General features: G+C 47.3%; 1 protein-coding gene across 9 annotated transcripts in view; it reads left to right on the forward strand.

Annotated features, from left to right (window-relative positions):
• ncor1 (nuclear receptor corepressor 1) overlaps positions 1–18453 on the forward strand; it is a 458529-nt gene that overhangs the window by 42804 nt on the left and 397272 nt on the right. For all 9 annotated transcript variants that reach the window (XM_072470035.1, XM_072470042.1, XM_072470044.1 and 6 more), the window contains one exon: positions 14585–14697. In XM_072470035.1, coding sequence (XP_072326136.1) covers positions 14585–14697 — 113 coding nt within the window. The remainder of the gene's footprint in view (positions 1–14584; positions 14698–18453) is intronic.

Raw genomic sequence — 18453 nt, forward strand, 5'->3', positions numbered from 1 at the left:
CCTCATGCACTGTAAATTCTATGAAAAACGAAACAAAAGAATTTTGAACGTAGCGAGCCAAAATGGGGTGCGTATGGGCCGCGACGGGTAAGAAATGGGTGGAATCCCTGGGTAGGACGGTGATCAATGCCGTATGTGCTCTACCCGAGCGTAGCTGACCAGAGGGGGGGTCCTTAGGCAGGGCGGGCCCAGTGCCGTTTCTCCACTGCCTGAGCAACCGGCAAGAATGGGTAAGAATGTGGTCGTCGTGGGGGCTGCCTCTCGAATTCGGAGAGCAACTATGAGTCGGGTTCTGTAGACAAACTAGTTCCTCTGAACCATTGTCTGGGACAAACTTGTTCCATTAACAGTCAGGGGGCGTTAAAGGAGTGGTGACGTGGGGCCGTGAAAAACTTTCCGAGTTTACACACAACACTAAACGATAACACTAACGAACAAACATTCAACAAACATGGTGCAGGTTCCATCAGAAAGGACACCATATCTCTCCATCGGTTCCTTTTTTCTCCCATCATCTGGACACCTCACTGCTCAATAGCGAACAGGGTCGCAAAGGGATTCGGGGAGTCAGACTCTAAGTCATCATCTTCTCCCGGCTGCCAAACTCTTGTCTGCAGTAACCGTGCTAAAGCTGCTTGGGGCGAATTGGGGTCCATCTCACCATTCCGGATGAGCCTGACGAATTGTCTCGGTGCCAGAATCGTGTGTCGAGGTTGGAGCTACTATGCTTCAATCCGTAATCGTCGGGCGGTGGGTCTGGGTCAAGGACTTTGATATAAGTGATTTCAAATGGGTCGGTAGAATCATGCTCAGATTCGCTGGGAGTGGGGCCTGGTGCAGGGGTGTAGTCGTCACATGGTGTGCTGTGGCAGTCGTCATCGTGATCGCTATCACTGTCGCTGCTGGTTGAGGGAAGGGAGAGGCGGAGTTGTGCCTCTGGGGGCGGAGTTGAAGTCGTGTCTGAGGACGGGCTAGAGTGGTTGGGGAAGGGTAGGAATATGTCATCTGTGGGCGGGGCGTGATCGTCTGCTGCTGCGAGCAGGATGTGGTGTGTGTGGTTATTCTGTGAGCCGTAAGCCTTGAGCTGGTTTATATGAAACCACGCAGACTTACCATTGGGATAGGTTATTTTGTATACTGAGGGGCTGACTTTGTTCGAAATGGAGTACAGCCTGGAAAATTTTAGGGAGAGGAATGAACTGGGGTTGTAAAGGGAAAGCATAACTTGTTGCTCTACTGTAAACTCAGTGGCGTGTACTGTTTTGTCGAAACAAGCCTTGCTCTGTTTCTTCCTGGTTCCAAGTCTCACTGCTGCTGCGAGTTGGGCTGCCTTTATGTTCTCTAACAATTGTTGAACTGCATTTTCATCTGTGAGGGCTGGAACTGCGGGGCTGGCTAAATCCAGTCCTAGTAAATACTCAGTGCCTTTCATGGGGCGTCCGGTCATGAGGGTGTGGGGGATGTATCTTGTGGATGTAGATACCGTGTTTCTTATAAACATTAAAGCAAATGGGAGTACTGAATCCCAGGTGCTATTATTCTGCTGTACCATTTTCCTGAGAGTGGCTTTCAGTGTCCTATTCATTCGTTCTACAATACCACTTGACCGGGGGTGATATGCGATATGGAACTTTTGGCGAATGCTGAAAATCGTGAGGACGTTTTTCATTACAGGTCCGGTGAAATGGGAGCCTCGGTCGGACTCTATACTGCGTGGGAGGCCCCATCTTGTAAAGATGTGGTGTGTTAATATTTTAGCCGTCGTCTTGGCCGTATTAGTTCTTGATGGAAATGCTTCCACCCATTTTGTGAAGGTGTCTATGACCAACAACACGGGGTCCTATATAATCTATCTGGAGATTTGTCCAGGGCCCATTAACGGGGCGGGTATGGCTAAGTTGAGCCTTTTTAGCATATCTGTCCAGATTGTTCTGGGCACATGCCCAGATTAAGCAATTCTCTACGTAGTGTGTGACATCGATTTTTAAATCAGGCCACCAACAAAGCGGTCTGAGGTGGGCTAGGGTGGGTTCAATTCCTTGGTGTCCATGATTGTCATGGAACTGACAAATGATCTGGTTCCTGGCCTGGCTGGGAACTATATAAATGCCATCCTTTAAAATCGTTGTGTGTGGTGATTGTGTTTTTAAACTTGTCGTACAGGGCTGGGAAGGTTCCCATTAAAACTTCTCGTCCTCTTTCTGGGCCTTCGCTAAATCCTGACTGTTGGTCTGTGAGACCTGAACTGCGTGTACTGGGGCGCTTTCGGGAGGGTTCCAAAAATAACCATGCCTGGAGCCTGCCTTCGCTAGGGCGTCTGCTTTAACGTTACCAGGGGGGGAAGAACGGTGATGACTGCAAACCTTAATTATTCCGTATTTCCTATCCTTCGCTGTCTCTAAGATATGGCTGAGTAATGGGGCTGAGGGTAGGGGTTTACCGTCTGCGGAAACAAATCCTCTTGTTTCCCAGAGTGGTAGGAACTCTGTCAAACTATTGCAGCCATACAAGCTGTCTGAGTAGATGTCTGCTGGAGTCGGGAACGAGTCTGGGTGATCTACAATATACACAATTGCTGCCAGCTCTGCTGCCTGCGAGCCTAAGTGTCCTGGCAACTTTAAGGAAATTTCATCTAGGGCGCGTCCCTGCGCGTCCTCTACATATATACCGCAACCAGTAATTCTCTCTCCATTTAACACTGTGGATGAGCCAGCCACATATATCTTCAGGGGTGCGCACGTGTCTGTGGGCTGGGGTCTCTGGGGTGTACTACCTGTTTTCCTGGGGGGTGTTTTGGGAATAAATGGGCCTGTGTTGTGTTTTGTGGTGATGATCTCAACTTCGTGAGGGGTGCCTGCATACTGCAAATTATCGGCAAGGAATGTGTGGGTCTTGGTTCTCTTTACCGCGATGCCCCGTCCCTGTAAAAGAAGGTCCAACGGGCTGCGCGGATTTGGCATCTTTAAGTCGACCGCCTAACGATAGCTGTGTCGGTGTGTGTTCTGTGAGGATGGTGATGGGGTTGAGTCCTGTATTGTAGGCGAAGTATTGTACTGCCCAAAAAACTGCGAGCAGGTGCCTTTCACAGGCAGAACATCCTTGCTCTACAGGGTCTAACATGCGTGAGGCGTATGCTATGGGGCGTAACTGGTCGTAGCGTTCCTGGAGGAGCACGGCCGAAAGGATTCGGTCGGTGCTTGCTACCTCAATAGCGTACGGGGAATATGGATCTGGGACCTGTAGTGCGGGGGGCTGTGCTGAGTGCTCTTTTTACAGCGTCCACGGCATCTGTATGCTGTGGAAGCCATTCCCATGGTGCCTGCTTCTTGAGAAGTTCTGATAGGGGCGCTGCTTTAGTGGCGAAACTGTCAATATGGTCTCGGCAGTAACCAACTAGTCCTAAAAATGACCGGAGTGCTGAGACATTGTGGGGAAGGGGCAATTTGACGATAGTCATTTCTCTTGTGCTCGACCTCGCGTTTCCCATGAGTGATCACTGTTCCCAAGTAAATCACTTTTGCTTTCAGAATCTGGGCCTTCTTGGGGTTGACTTTACAACCAATTTCTTTTAGGAGTGCTAGGAGTTCGGCGAGAAGCAAAATGTGCTCTCCCTTTGTGTCTGTCTGTAGTCACAAGTCGTCTACATACTGGACCAGACAATCGGGGCAGGAAAATTTTGCTAATCCATTTGCCAGCTGTCGGTGGAAAATGGAGGGGGAGTTGTGGAAGCTTTGTGGAAGGCACGTCCACGTGTACTGTTGCCCTTGGAATGTAAAGGCGAATTTGTACTGGCACTCTTTAGCCAATGGAATGGACCAGAAGCCATTACTAATGTCCAAAACCGAAAATAATTTTGACTGGAGTCCCTGTTTGAGCATGGTCTCGGGACTCGTGGCTGCGGTGGGGGCTGCTGCTGGGGTTACATTGTTCAGTTCCCGGTAATCAATGGTCAGTCGCCATGATCCATCCGGTTTCCTGACGGGCCAAATTGGTGCGTTGTTTGTGGAGGCGACTGATCTGAGTACGCCTTGATCCAACAAACTCTATTACTTTCGAGCTTTCTCCCTCTGCTTCCTGGGGAAATCCGTACTGCTTCTGGGGTTTAGGGTCGGAACCTGTAATGTTCACAAAGCCAGTCAAACTGCCATAGTCATGCTTGTGCTGTGCAAATGCTGCTTTATGTTCCTGCAGGACTGCCCTAACCTGTTTGTCCGCACTAATGGTTTGAGGGTCGAACCTACTGAGAAGTCTCCTACTGAGCTAATCCTGTTTACGTACTCTCCTACTGTGAGCGTGGCGGGGGCTCGTGCTGCCTTTGCCATTTTCCAAACACACTTGTTAACTGGATCAAAAGAGAGGTTATGGGAGCTCATGAAATCGATCCCAAGGATATGTTCTGCTGTCTGGGGCAGATCAACTAAAACTACGGGGTGCTTGGTTGCGATGTTCCCTATCTGTATTGCTATAGGGGCTGTGATGTGTCCCTGTTGTAAATGGCCTGTAAAGCCGCTGAGTGTAATGGTGTATGTTGTGGGCCACGTGTCTCGCTGGAACATCGTGGAGCAATTGAGTGTGGTGCGGGACCCTCCTGTGTCCCAAAGAAATTCCACGGGTTGTCCCCAAACTTTGCCTGCTACTACCGGTCTACCGGACTTGTCCCAAAGGGTGTCGCAGACCCACGTTGGGGAGCCCGAACTCCCATCAGTCGGTGCCGTTCATGTCTGTACTCTCTGAACGGGCGCTAACGCTATGGATCGGCTTTGCCCTTTTCTTGTTTAGGGTGCCTGTCTGTTGGTTTCTCTGCTGCTTCTGGGGCGCGTTGCACTCTCGTGCAAAGTGTCCTAGCTGTCCACAGTTATAACATTCTTGAGGTTTTGGCTGGGGTTGGCTGTTCCTGCCCTCATTTACCCATGCGGGGTTCTGGTGTGCTTTAACTGGGTTCTTTTCTACCTGCTCTTCATCGGGTGTTATAAATGCGGTTTTGCCTGCAATTGATTTCTTCAAAACTCATTTTTCATTGTGGGCCTCATCTGAGGGGTCATAATTTGCGCAAGCTTTTCGGCCTACTTCTGTGGCGTGGGAGACGAGAATTTGGGTCCATTTGGCCATATTATCTGGGGACAAATGGGCACGGGCTAACTCGCCAAAAACTGCGGTAAAGTGAATCCACAAGCGTTCAGCAAACGCTGTGGGGTGCTCTGTCTTTTGCCTACACTTATTTAGGCCTTCTACGGGGTCTCCTCTATTAAAGCCAATCGCATCAAGGATCACTGTGTGCATCTCTTGGACTGTGCCTCGTCCTACATTCTGTGGGTCGGGAAGGGCTGCTACGACTGAAGGGTCGAGGCTTAAAACTGTGAGCTTCACTTGCTCCTTTTCGTCCAGGCCGTACATGGTAGCCTGTTGTCTGCCTTTCGCGAAAACGTATTGGGGGTCTGAAGTGGGAAGGAAGGGTGTAATCTTTCCACACCAGGCGGAGTGGCAGCCCCCCCCCCTCCCCTCCAAACTCGCTCCCATTTCCGGAGGGGAGACCCCTCAAAATACTCACTTTTCCCTAAATTCAATTTGTACCCTGAAACCGTCCCAAATCTCTGCAGCAACCCCATTATGCTCCCCATCAAGGAGCTCGGCTCTGAAATATACAGCAGCAAGTCATCTGCATATAAGGACACCCTATGTTCCATCCCCCAATTATCCCCTTCCACAACCCCGAGCTCCTCAGCACAATGGCCAAGGGCTCTGTAGCCAAAGCAAACAGAAGGGGGGCGAGACATAGGGCATCCCTGCCTCGTACCCCGATGCAATACAAATACCCTGAATTTGTGCTGTAGTGCGCATGCTTGCCATCGGCTCCTTGTCTAGCAGCTGCACCCACGGAACAAACTTCGGCCCAATCCCAAATTTCTCCAGTACCGCCATCAAATACCTCCACTCCACCCGATTGACCATCTTCTCTGCGTCACCTCCGTCTCCCTCCCCTCTGTCGGTGAAAGCATCATGGTCAACAACCTCCTCACATTCGAGGACAGCTGACCTCCCTTTACGAACCACCTTTGGGAGGCACCCTACCTACCTTAACGGCAGCATCCTTGCCAGTATCTTGGCGTCCACCAGCAGAGAAATGGGCCTACACGACACACACTCCCCCGGATCCTTGCCCTTTAGCAACAACGAGATGGAGGCCTGCCCCATTGTTTGGGGCAAGACACCCCTAACCATCATGTCCTCAAACATTCCCACCATCAACGGCGCCAGCCTGTCCTTAAATCTTTTAGAAATTTGTCCGGAAACCCATCGTGCCTTGCCGCCTTCCTTGGCTACATCCTCCCAATCCCCACCTTCACCTCCTCATCCCCTACCTGCTGCTCCAATCCTGCCCTCTCTGCCTCCTCCAACCTCCACACGCTAGCCCACGCAAAAACTCCCTCATCTCCCGCTCCTCCGGTGGCTCCCACGGCCTCCCTATGGAGCTGACCTGCCAACATCCGCCCTGCCTTAAATATGCTGTAGTTTAATGGGTCACCGATTGCTTTCAATAATTTGACGCTTGAAGAGCCATTTATATTGGAAATGGAACAATATTTTTGGAAGAAGTTCAAGATCAGGAGGCAGTGCAGATTAAGTTTTGCAATCTGAACTTTGTGCCCCAGACAATGACCCTTCAATCAACATGTAAATAGCAAAAAAAGTTAGGTCAATTCAGAAATCAGTAAGTGTAGTGGGCTCAAACATAATAGTCAACATTGTGTTTAGCTCATCTAATGCTTTGATAGCAGCATTAACCAAAAGTGTACTGGAACCTTCTCTTTGCTTACGAACTTGCTGTGAATCTGAGTGCCCAGAGACCTCCGAATTTCCTCTGTTTCCTTTCATACATGAACAGGTAATTTCTCCAAACATTGAACTTTGCTGAAATACGAGACATGTTGTCGAAGCTTTTCATCTTGCACTCAGGACTGTTGGCAAGAATACGAATAGTAAAGGGAACAACAATTTGTACTGTATGAGAAGAAAGTGCTGATTGGTTGCAAGTGGACCCTGATAGGTAGAGGCTTTGCCATGGAGAAAGCATCAGGGAACAAGCCTTTGTTCAAATTCAAACCAGACAGGTGGACTCTGATTGTTCAAGGTATTGTCATGGAGAATGAACTGGGGAATGGCTGTCCCCCAAGCTTTTGTGTAGTTGAAAGAGGCACAATGTGTGGACACCCTCGGTCTGCAAAGGACAGGGTCCTTCCTGTTTGTGAATATATGTAGCTTCTAGTATGTGTAAGAGAGCCATACTGTATTAAATTAAATTCAATTCATTGTAGTTCTTGGCACCCAGCCTCTCCAGCTCTCTGCGGTAAAGAATTCCACAGAATTCTGAAAGAAGAAATTCCTGCTCTTCTCTATCTTAAATGGGCGTCCCCTTACTCTGAGATTATGCCCCCTGGTCCTAGACTGTCCTACAAGAGGAAACATCCTCTCAGTATCTCCCCTGTCAAGCCCCCTGAGAATCCGATATGTCTCAATAAGGTCACCTCTCATGTTACTAAACTCTTATAGACGACCTTTAGATTTCATGTTGGTCATTAATCCATTCTCATACAGACTCTTTCACCATTTTGCTTTTTCACTTCTCTGAACTATTTATATTCAGCTTAATTCTGCCTTGTATTATCAAGCTGACATCTGACATACACCCATTTTTTCTGCTTCATCCTATTCTCTAAGTTGCTTATTAAGGGAACTCTGGCCGCCCCAACCTGCCTTGTAGGAATGTACCTCAATGTACCAAACAATTTCCTCATAACGGTTCTTTATCCATTGCTCCATTGCATTTCCCTGCCAGCGTTTAACTCCAATGTACCTGGCTCAGACCCTTTTCCACTTGCTGACTTTAGCCCTCTTCCAGTTAACTATTTTTATTATAGTTTGCTCTTTAGTCTTCTCTGTATTCATCTAAATCTTATGACACTCTGATCATTATTCTCAAAATACTCTCCCACTGTGACACTTTCCACTTGATCCACTTCATTCCCGAATATAGAATACCAGTGTGGCATCACCACAGGAAAGTAACTCTCCAATGAGGACTCGATGCACCCCTCCCCCTGCCGCGGCTGGTGATTCTCCTGAGGAAGGAGCTGTGCTCCGGACTGATTCAAAATAAACCTATTGGACCTTAACCTCGTGTTGTAAGACTTCTTACTGTGCCCACCCCAGTCCAACGCCGGAATCTCCACATCATGGGCTTCTTATCTCCGATATTGTTACCACATCACCCCTCTACATTGGCACTCTTCACAGGGGAAGACAGATAGAGAGTACACATTGAGTATCTCAGCCATGCCCTCTGCTTCCATAAGAACACGGAGTCATATATGGCATTCCACAAGCATCCCTGAGATCCCATGGCATGCATTCCTTTTCCCAGATGATGGATATGAGATTGTCCAGCCATGCCAGAACTGTATCTTTGCCGAGTTTCAGAATTACAGCAGGGATTTCACCTCCTGAGGCTTTGGTTTTTTAGCTGTCCAATGGCTCATTCAAGCTTGCTCCGGATGGAGTGTTGCTGAGACTGAACCGGATGAGGTGTGGAGGAATGAGTCACGGGCAGTCGAATATACCTCTTTCCTTAATCTGCCTTACTGTTACTATCCTTTCATTATTTGTGTGTTTATTATTTTAAAAAAAATAATATTTTTATTCTCCTTTTTCACATTTTCTCCCACATTTACATCCATCAACAATAAACAATAATCAGCAAGATATGTCAATCCCCATAATAACAACGATCCCATCCGCCCACCAACCCCCAAACATCAGCCCACATGTTTACATAAATAAATGACAAAAAGGAATCAGGGATTACCCATCGTCACCTTTAATCTACACAGCCCCCCCCCCAAACCACCACCACCACCCCCAACTAATGTTCGATGTTATCCAGTTCTTGAAAGTGCATAATAAACAGTGCCCATGACTTGTAGAACCCCTCCGACCTTCCCCTCAGTTCGAACTTAACCTTCCCAAAGGTCAAGTATTCCAACAGGTCCCCCCGCCACGCCAGGGCACTGGGTGGAGAGGCTGCTCTCCATCCCAGCAGGATCCGCCTTCGGGCGATCAACGAGGCGAAGGCTATGACATCTGCCTCCGCTCCCGTTTCCAACCCTGGCTGGTCCGACACCCCGAATATGGCCTCCTGGGGACCTGGGTCCAGTTTCACACGCACCGCCTTGGAAATTACCCTAAACACCTCCTTCCAGTACTCCCCTAGCTTTGGACAGGACCAAAACATATGAACATGATTAACCCCCCCCTCCCCCGCAACGCTCACACACATTCTCTACTTCAAAGAATCGGCTCATCCTCACCCTCGTGAGGTGCGCTCTATATACCACCTTCAGCTGTATCAGCCCCAACCTCGCACATGAGGTGGAGGCATTCACTCTCCGGAGCACCTCACACCAGACCCCCACCTCTATATCCTTTCCCAGCTCTTCCTCCCACTTTGCTTTGATCCCTTCCAGTGGTGCCTTATCCTCTTCCAAAATAGCTCCGTACACCGCTGACACTGCCCCCTTCTCCAGTCCCCTTGTCGTCAACACCTCCTCCAGCAATGTGGAGGCCGGTTCCTCTGGGAAGCTCTGTATCTCCTTCCTGGCAAAATCCCGAACCTGCATGTACCTAAACACTTCTCCCTGCTCTAGCCCATACTTTGCTTCCAGCTCCCTCAATCCTACAAACCGACTCCGAAGAAACAAATCTTTTACTGTCTTAATCCCCTTCTCTTCCCATTTCCGAAAACTTCCATCCCACCTCCCTGGCTCAAATCTGTGGTTCCCCCGAATCGGCATTTCCCTTGACCCTAAACACAACCCGAAGTGTTGGCGAAACTGCCTCCAGATTTTCAATGAAATTATTACCGGACTCCCTGAATATTTCCCCGGAGCTATCGGGAGCGGCGCTGTTGCTAGTGCCTTCAGCCCGGACCCTCTGCACAAACTCTCCTCCATTCTGACCCACTGAGAATCAACCCCTCTGACCCAGCTCCGCACCTTCTCCACATTCGCCGCCCAGTAGTAGTACAAAAGGTTCGGGAGACCCAAACCCCCTGCCTGCCTTCCCCTCTAGCAGCACCTTTCTCACTCTAGCCACCTTCCCTCCCCATATGAATGAGGTAATCCTTCCCTCAATCTCCCTGAAAAAAGACTTTGGCAGGAAAATTGGTAGGCATTGAAAAATAAACCGGAATCGCGGCAACACATTCATTTTAACCGCCTGTACCCGACCCGCCAGCGACAGAGGAAGGCCGTCCCACCTTGCCAGATCGACTTTCACTCTCCCCACCAAACTAGTGATGTTGTACCTGCAAAGCCTCCCCCACGCCCGGGCAACCTGTACCCCCAGATACCTAAAATGAGTCCCTGCTCTACGTAATGGCAGCCCCCCCCTCCCCTGCCCCCACCCCCGGCCGAGACACCTCAAAGTACTCACTCTTGTCCAGGTTCAACTTGTACCCCGAGAAAGACCAAAGATGTGCAGGTTAGGTGGATTGGCCATGATAAATTGCCCTTAGTGTCTAAAATTGCCAGTAGTGTTGGGTGGGGTTACTGGGTTATGGGGATAGGGTAGAGGTGTGGACCTCGGATAGGGTGCTCTTTCCAAGAGCCGGTGCAGACTCGATGGGCTGAATGGCCTCCTTCTGCACTGTAAATTCTATGAAATCTATGAAAAGACCCAAATACCTGCAATAGCTCCAATATTCCTCCTATCGACGCACTCGGTTCCGACACATACAGCAGCAAGTCGTCGGCATATAAGGACACCCTATGCTCTATCCCCCCCCCCGCACTATTCCTTTCCATGCTCCCGAACTTCTCAATGCGATGGCCAACGGCTCAATCGCAAGTGCAAACAGCAGGAGGGACATAGGACATCCCTGTCTCGTCCCACGGTGGAGAGAAAAGTATCCCGAACTGATATTGTTTGTGCGGACACTCGCCTTCGGCTCCTTATATGAAAGCTTTACCCAGTTCACAAACCTTGGTCCAACCCCAAACCGCTCCAGCACTCCCATCAGGTACCCCCATTCTACCCGATCAAACGCCTTCTCGGCGTCCAATGCCACAACCACCTCTGTTTCCTTCCCTTCCGCCGGTGCCATAACAACGTTCAAAACCCTCCTAATGTTCAAAAACAGCTGCCTCCCTTTCACGAACCCCGTCTGATCCTCCCCTATCACTTCGGGAGGCACTCCTCCAGCCTACCCGCCAGTACCTTCGCCAACACTTTTGCGTCCACATTCAGAAGTGATATGGGCCGATACGACCCACACTCCGTCGGATCCTTATCTTTTTTTAGCAACAGTGAAATCGATGCCTGCCCCAAGGTTTGCGGCAACACCCCCTTCCCTAGCGCCTCCTCAAACATCCCCACCATCAGGGGTTCCAACCTATCCTTAAATTTTTTATAATATTCCACCGGAAACCCATCCGGCCCTGCCACCTTCCCCGACTACACCCTCCCAATCGCATCCTTTATCTCCTGTTCCACTATTGTTCCTTCTAATGTAGCCCTGTCCCCCTCCCCTAGCCTCGGGTATTTGTGTGTTTATAAAAGGACATTTTGGTTTTAATTTATGTTGGCCTTGGCGTGCCAAGCATCCAGAGTATATTGAGACAACGAGGTGTGCTGGTCATGAAGCCTGAATGCCTGATGAGCAAGATGTTGACCACTAATGCATTCCCATACTCTTTCTGCCCCTCTTAATTCCTTATTTAGCCCCTCTGTACTTTCTAAACTCAGCTTGCTCATTTTGGTAACCAAAAGGTTAAATTTCTGTTGACTGCTGTAATAGCTGTGGGGTCTGTGTTCTGCGGAGACCTAAACGCATTGATTGCCAAAAGCTTTGTTAGACCTCTGGTTAATGGCCAGTAGTTTGACCACAGGTTCCCTCTCCAGGGGTGGGATGCTTCCTGTCCTGTTTTACTGCGTTGTCTGGTAAATAAATCCCTTTCTTGGCATTTGTACAAATAATCATCTAAATGCATTAAGAGACCAGAACATAAATATAATGCTCAATTTGGCAGGCCAGGGTAACAGTGAGAGGAACAGCCACTATTGCATACTGTAAAAACGATGGATCCAGAAATCACACTCGTGTGTCGTCGGATAGATAGTCTGCAGATTTGGAGCCGGTTTAGCTCACTTGGCTAGACAGCTGGTTCGTGATGCAGAACGAGGCCAGCAGTGTGGCTTCAATTTCCGTAGCGACTGAGGTTATTTATGAAGGCCCGCCTTCTCAACCTTGCACCTCGCCTGAGGTGTGGTGACCCTCCGGTTAACTCACCTCCAGTCAGCTCTCCCCCTCAAAGGGGAAAGCAGCCGATGGTCATCTGGGACCATGCAAATGCACGAGCGATAATTGACCAAAATTCACTAGACTCTGGGGTGGTCCCGGCGGATTGCAAATGAGCAAACTTGACACAACTGTTTAAAAAAGGAGGTAGGCAGAAAGCGGGTAATTATAGACCAGTGAGCTTAACTTCGGTAGTAGGGAAGGTGCTGGAATCTATCATCAAGGAAGAAATAGCGAGGCACCTGGAAGGAAATTGCCCCATTGGACAGACGCCGCATGGGTTCATAAAAGGCAGATCGTGCCTAACTAATTTAGTGGAATTTTTTGAGGACATTACCAGTGCGGTAGATAACGGGGAGCCAATGGATGTGGTATATCTGGATTTCCAGAAAGCCTTTGACAAGGTGCCACACAAAAGGTTGCTGCATAAGATAAAGATGCATGGCATTAAGGGCAAAGTAGTAGCATAGAAAGAGGATTGGTTAATTAATGGAAAGCAAAGAGTAGGGATTAATGGGTGTTTCTCTGGTTGGCAATCAGTAGCTAGTGGTGTCCCTCAGGGATCAGTGTTGGGCCTACAATTGTTCACAATTTACATAGATGATTTGGAGTTGGGGACCAAGGGCAATGTGTCCAAGTTTGCAGACGACACTAAGATGAGTGGTAAAGCAAAAAGTGCAGAGGATACTGGAAGTCTGCAGAGGGATTTGGATCGGCTAAGTGAATGGGCTAGGGTCTGGCAGATGGAATACAATGTTGACAAATGTGAGGTTATCCATTTTGGTAGGAATAACAGCAAAAGGGATTATTATTTAAATGATAAAATGTTAAAACATGCTGCTGTGCAGAGAGACCTAGGTGTGCTAGTGCATGAATCGCAAAAAGTTGGTTTACAGGTGCAACAGGTGATTAAGAAGGCAAATGGAATTTTGTCCTTCATTGCTAGAGGGATGGAGTTTAAGACTAGGGAGGTTGTGCTGCAATTGTATAAGATGTTAGTGAGGCCACACCTGGAGTATTGTGTTCAGTTTTGGTCTCCTTACTTGAGAAAGGACGTACTGACACTGGAGAGTGTGCAGAGGAGATTCATTAGATTAATCCCAGAGCTGAAGGGGTTGGATTACGAGGAGAGGTTGAGTAGACTGGGACTGTACTCGTTGGAATTTAGAAGGATGAGGGGGGATCTTATAGAAACATATAAAATTATGAAGCGAATAGATAGAATGGGTGCGGGCAGGTTGTTTCCACTGGCGGGTGAAAGCAGAACTAGGGGGCATAGCCTCAAAATAAGGGGAAGTAGATTTAGGACTGAGTTTAGGAGGAACTGCTTCACCCAAAGGGTTGTGAATCTATGGAATTCCTTGCCCAGTGAAGCAGTAGAGGCTCCTTCATTAAATGTTTTTAAGATAAAGATAGATAGTTTTTTGAAGAATAAAGGGATTAAGGGTTGTGATGTTCGGGCCGGAAAGTGGAGCTGAGTCCACAAAAGATCAGCCATGATCTCATTGAATGGCGGAGCAGGCTCGAGGGGCCAGATGACCTACTCCTGCTCCTAGTTCTTATGTTCTTATGACGACTTTACCCGTACCTATTTGTTATTATTTGCAATCATCTGTTCAGCTGTCTTTTTCACATTCTTGCCACTTCTGTTATCATGCCCAATGAGTCAAATCTCATGAGGGCCATTTTACGCTGCCCTGAACATGCTTCTTCCTCTTCTAACTGCTTTGTGATACAGCAGTGTGTTACTTTACTTAAGGTACCTCATGTAGTTGTGAGGTCAGTGCTGTTGGAAGTCACTACATTGTAAAGGAAGTGATCTCCATGCTTAGAGTCATAGATGTTGCAGCATGGAAACAGGCCCTTTGGACCAGCTTGCCAATGCTGCCCAGTTTCTATCACTAAGCTGACAGTGTCTGAGGCCAGACGTTTTGTGGAAAACATCAAGCTGCCACCTGCTGGCATACAGTGAAGAGGGGCACTCACCACCTGCTGTTTGACTTTAGTTGTCTTGGACCTCAGAACTATTATGGAAGTGTCATTATGGATCTTTTGAGTTTCGAGTACAATAGGCTGATTCTCTTGTTTGTTGTGCAGCTGTGTGCTGAAAAATGTGCTGGGTCAAATTATTTGCTTATTCCCCACAAGTATTACTATTTAACTGCAGTCTATTTTTTAGATGTCTCCTGTGCTGAAGCTGCAAAACTTCTGATCAAGTATTTTATTGTTTTGCAGGAATTTGCAGTTCCAGATTATCGACCTCACCTTCAGGAGTCGCAGCTCTTACAGCATCAACAGCTGCGGAGACGTCCGTCGCTTCTTTCCGAGTTCCATCCAACCTCTGACAGGTGAGTGAGATTGTCACAGTAATTTCATTGCAGTGTTAATGTAAACCTACTTGTGACACTAATAAAGATTATTATTATTATATTTAGCTTCCATTGATAAGGCCAGTATATAAATTAGGAACTGGAGTAGGCCATTCAGCCCCTCAAGCCTGTTCTGCCAATCAATTAGATCTGCCTGTAACTTGAACTCCACATTCCCGCCTACTTCCCGGTATCCTTTCACCCACTTGCTTAACAAGAAACTATCTAACTCTGCCTTAAAAATATTCAAATATTTTGTTTTCACCGCCTTTTGAGGAACAGAGTTCCAAATACTCTTAACTCGCTGAGAGAAAGAAATCTCCTCATCTCTGTCTTAAAATGGAGACCATTTGTTTTTTGAGCAGTGACCTCTAGTTATAGCTCTCTGTCTGTTTACAGTGGTTGGTGGGAGCTAAATTATTTTACCCTATTTCCACACTGACAACTAACTTTGAGATGATGGTTTGCCCTGACAACCCTGCAGAACAGACTGAAGAAGGAGCAAGTCCATGCATAGAACCCTGAGAAGCAGAATGAGGGAAATAGCTGAATGATATTTGCTTTCACAAAATTTCCAGGAGTTAAAGTTACTGACGGCTCAGAGACTAAAATCAAACAAAGTTGTCCCAGAATGTGAGTGTTTGATGAGCCAGAGATTGTGTTACGTGGCCATGGTTGTCTGTTTTGTGCATTGTGCTTACACATTATCCGAACTATGCAGCTGCTGACTTATCAGTTCAGAATTTTGGGACCTTATATTGCTGGACTTGCATCTGATCATCTCATAGAGAGTCATAGATGTTTACAGCATGGAAACAGGCCCTTCGGCCCAGCTTGTCCATGCCGCTCAAATTGAATTTTCCTAAAACATAGCAACGTACAAAAATGATGGGCAAGATCAGACCAGCTGATCTTCATACCTGCCCCATATAATGATGGTTGGTCCATTATAGCTGAACTCTACGTCTCTTCCTTGACCCTGTCTGCTACCGGAACATCCACCCTGCAGACACGTCGTCTTGAATAAGGGAAAAATTATTATGTATTGTGATCTCCTCAACCAATTGAAACCTGCCCAAGAGATTGCGTAGACTAAGTCTTATTTATAAAGACATTTCACTCCTCAGGATACAATTTCTGTCCCATTCAGGAACTGGTCCAGCTCCCTCTTAATGGCAGAGTTGGCACAGAGTTTACCCTCACTCTTGAGTAGTTCAGACTATTGCCCCATATCCTCCACAATCTGTTAAACAGAATAATATATCAATAGTTAGGGTATCCAGCCCTTTCATTATTCTATAGACATCTATTATCACTTTCTATGATGCTCCAGAGTAAATAATCCAAGCTCTTTGAACCTATTGACTGCAATAGGACATAGTTAGGCTAGCAGAATGGGCAGGTGAGTGAGTGTCAGATGGATTTTAATGCAGGAAATTTGAGGCGATGCATTTCATCAGAGGCTAGTTCTTGCTATAAATAAACACTAATTGTGTTTATATTTACAAACCTGGTGACTGTAATTATTGGGCAGCCAAGGGCCAAAGACATTGGGTATTTTCATAAGAATGATTGGTTAATTTACTTGTGTGGTGACTCCGGGGCCTGTGGGGCTGGAATTAACCTCACACTAGCCCAGGGTGTCGTAACAATATACACAATATTCCAGCTGAGGTCCATAAGTTCAGCATAACATCCTTGCTCTTATACTCTATGCCTCTATTATTAAAACCCAGAATACTGTAAGTTTTATGAACTGCTCTCTGCATTTGTCCTTCAATGACCTGTGCACATATACACCCAGGCCCATCCACTCCTGCACCCCTTTTGGAATTTACTGCTTATTTTATATTGTCTCTCCATGTTCTTCCTACCAGAATGAATCATCTTGCATTTCTCCACATTGAACTTCATCTGCCACCTATCTGCCCACTCCACCAACTTGTCTCTGTCCCTTTGTAGTTCTACAGTCCTTTTCACAATTTACGATACTTCCAAGTTTGTATCATCCGCAAACTTTGAAACTGTCCCTGATGAAGTTTCTACTGGGGTCTGGTGACATTGGCTTCATCTTCCTAATTTCTGCCAGTTCTGTACTGGATGTCAGATAAGACACTTGCCAATTTCAAAATGTTGGAAATGATGAGAGAGACGGTGGTGAGGTGGAGCTGGGTGCTGTCTGCGTGCAAGTGGAATCTGGCATTGTGTTTTCAGATTATGTCACCACACAGCATACATGTGAGTAAAGGGGGTGCGCAAAGATAGATTCTTAGAGACATCAGAGGTAACTGTGTGGGAGCAGGAAATAAAGCCATTGCAGGTGATTCTCTTGCTTCACACAGATGGATACCAATTAAACCAGGTGGATACAGTGTAGCCCAGCTGGAAGGGCTATTTTGGTGCTGTGTAACCCTTTCCTACATGCTCATTTATATTTAATATACATGCTCTGTTCAAAAGTTCTATATTTCCTCTTTCAGCAATACTTGTAAGATAATACCTCATTCTATTTGTTAAGGTCACTTATGTATTTAATGTTTTGTGCTCATTCAGGTAGGAAAGCACGGTAGCATAGTGGTTAGCACAATTGCTTCACAGCTCCAGGGTCCCAGGTTCGATTCCCGGCTTGGGTCACTGTCTGTGCGGAGTCTGCACATTCTCCCTGTGAGTGGGTGGGTTTCCTCCGGGTGCTCAGGTTTCCTCCCACAGTCAAAAGATGTGCAGGTTAGGTGCATTGGCCGTGATAAATTGCCCTTAGTGTCCAAAATTGCCCTTAGTGTTGGGTGGGGTTACTGGGTTATGGGGATAGGGTGTGGGCTTGGGTAGGGTGCTCTTTCCACGAGCCGGTGCAGACTTGATGGGCCGAATGGCCTCCTTCTGCACTGTAAATTCTATGAAAGTAGTAAAGCAAGTTAGTGCTGGGAATGGGACCCTTTCCTTTTCTAGTAGCTGGCATTCTGAGGTCAGATTTAACACCGCCAGATGCAGAATGATGTGCTTCTGTCCCAACTATGCACTCCTCCTGCACCACATAGCACTTTCTACCCTGATACCGCCAGTTAGGAAGTGGATTGGCAGTGCTGAAATCTGTGTCACATAGGACCTGGCAGAGAAATCACACGGTTTGGACTTGCCGCTTAATGGTCCTGAATGTCAGCACGACGCAGTGGTAGCACATTACTCTAATTAACCCAGCTTCATTAGGTTGTGAATTCAAGCAACACTTTAGAACTTTGTGATCTAGGGTTAGGCTTAGTCTATAACTATATTCCTATTGTTGACTCTGCTGCCTTCCCGCTTGCTTATCCAAGCCTGTTTATCTTAATGTCAATTCATCTTCCTTAATTTACAGATTTTCCTGAATGTACCTTCTCTTCTGTCCTTTTTGTCCTTCCTCTACCATTAGGTATTGAATTCATTCTTACTTTCCTTTTCACAACATAATTTCCTGTTGTTACTTATGCCTGTAACTTGAGGACCTTACTTCAAACGTGTGGTCTTTGACAGAGCACTCTCAGTTAGAACATAGAACATAGAACATAGAACAATACAGCGCAGTACAGGCCCTTCGGCCCACGATGTTGCACCGAAACAAAAGCCATCTAACCTACACTATGCCATTATCATCCATATGTTTATCCAATAAACTTTTAAATGCCCTCAATGTTGGTGAGTTCACTACTGTAGCAGGTAGGGCATTCCACGGCCTCACTACTCTTTGCGTAAAGAACCTAC

The sequence above is a fragment of the Scyliorhinus torazame genome, chromosome 12, assembly GCF_047496885.1.
Source record: "Scyliorhinus torazame isolate Kashiwa2021f chromosome 12, sScyTor2.1, whole genome shotgun sequence".
In the NCBI taxonomy this organism is placed as follows: domain Eukaryota; kingdom Metazoa; phylum Chordata; class Chondrichthyes; order Carcharhiniformes; family Scyliorhinidae; genus Scyliorhinus; species Scyliorhinus torazame.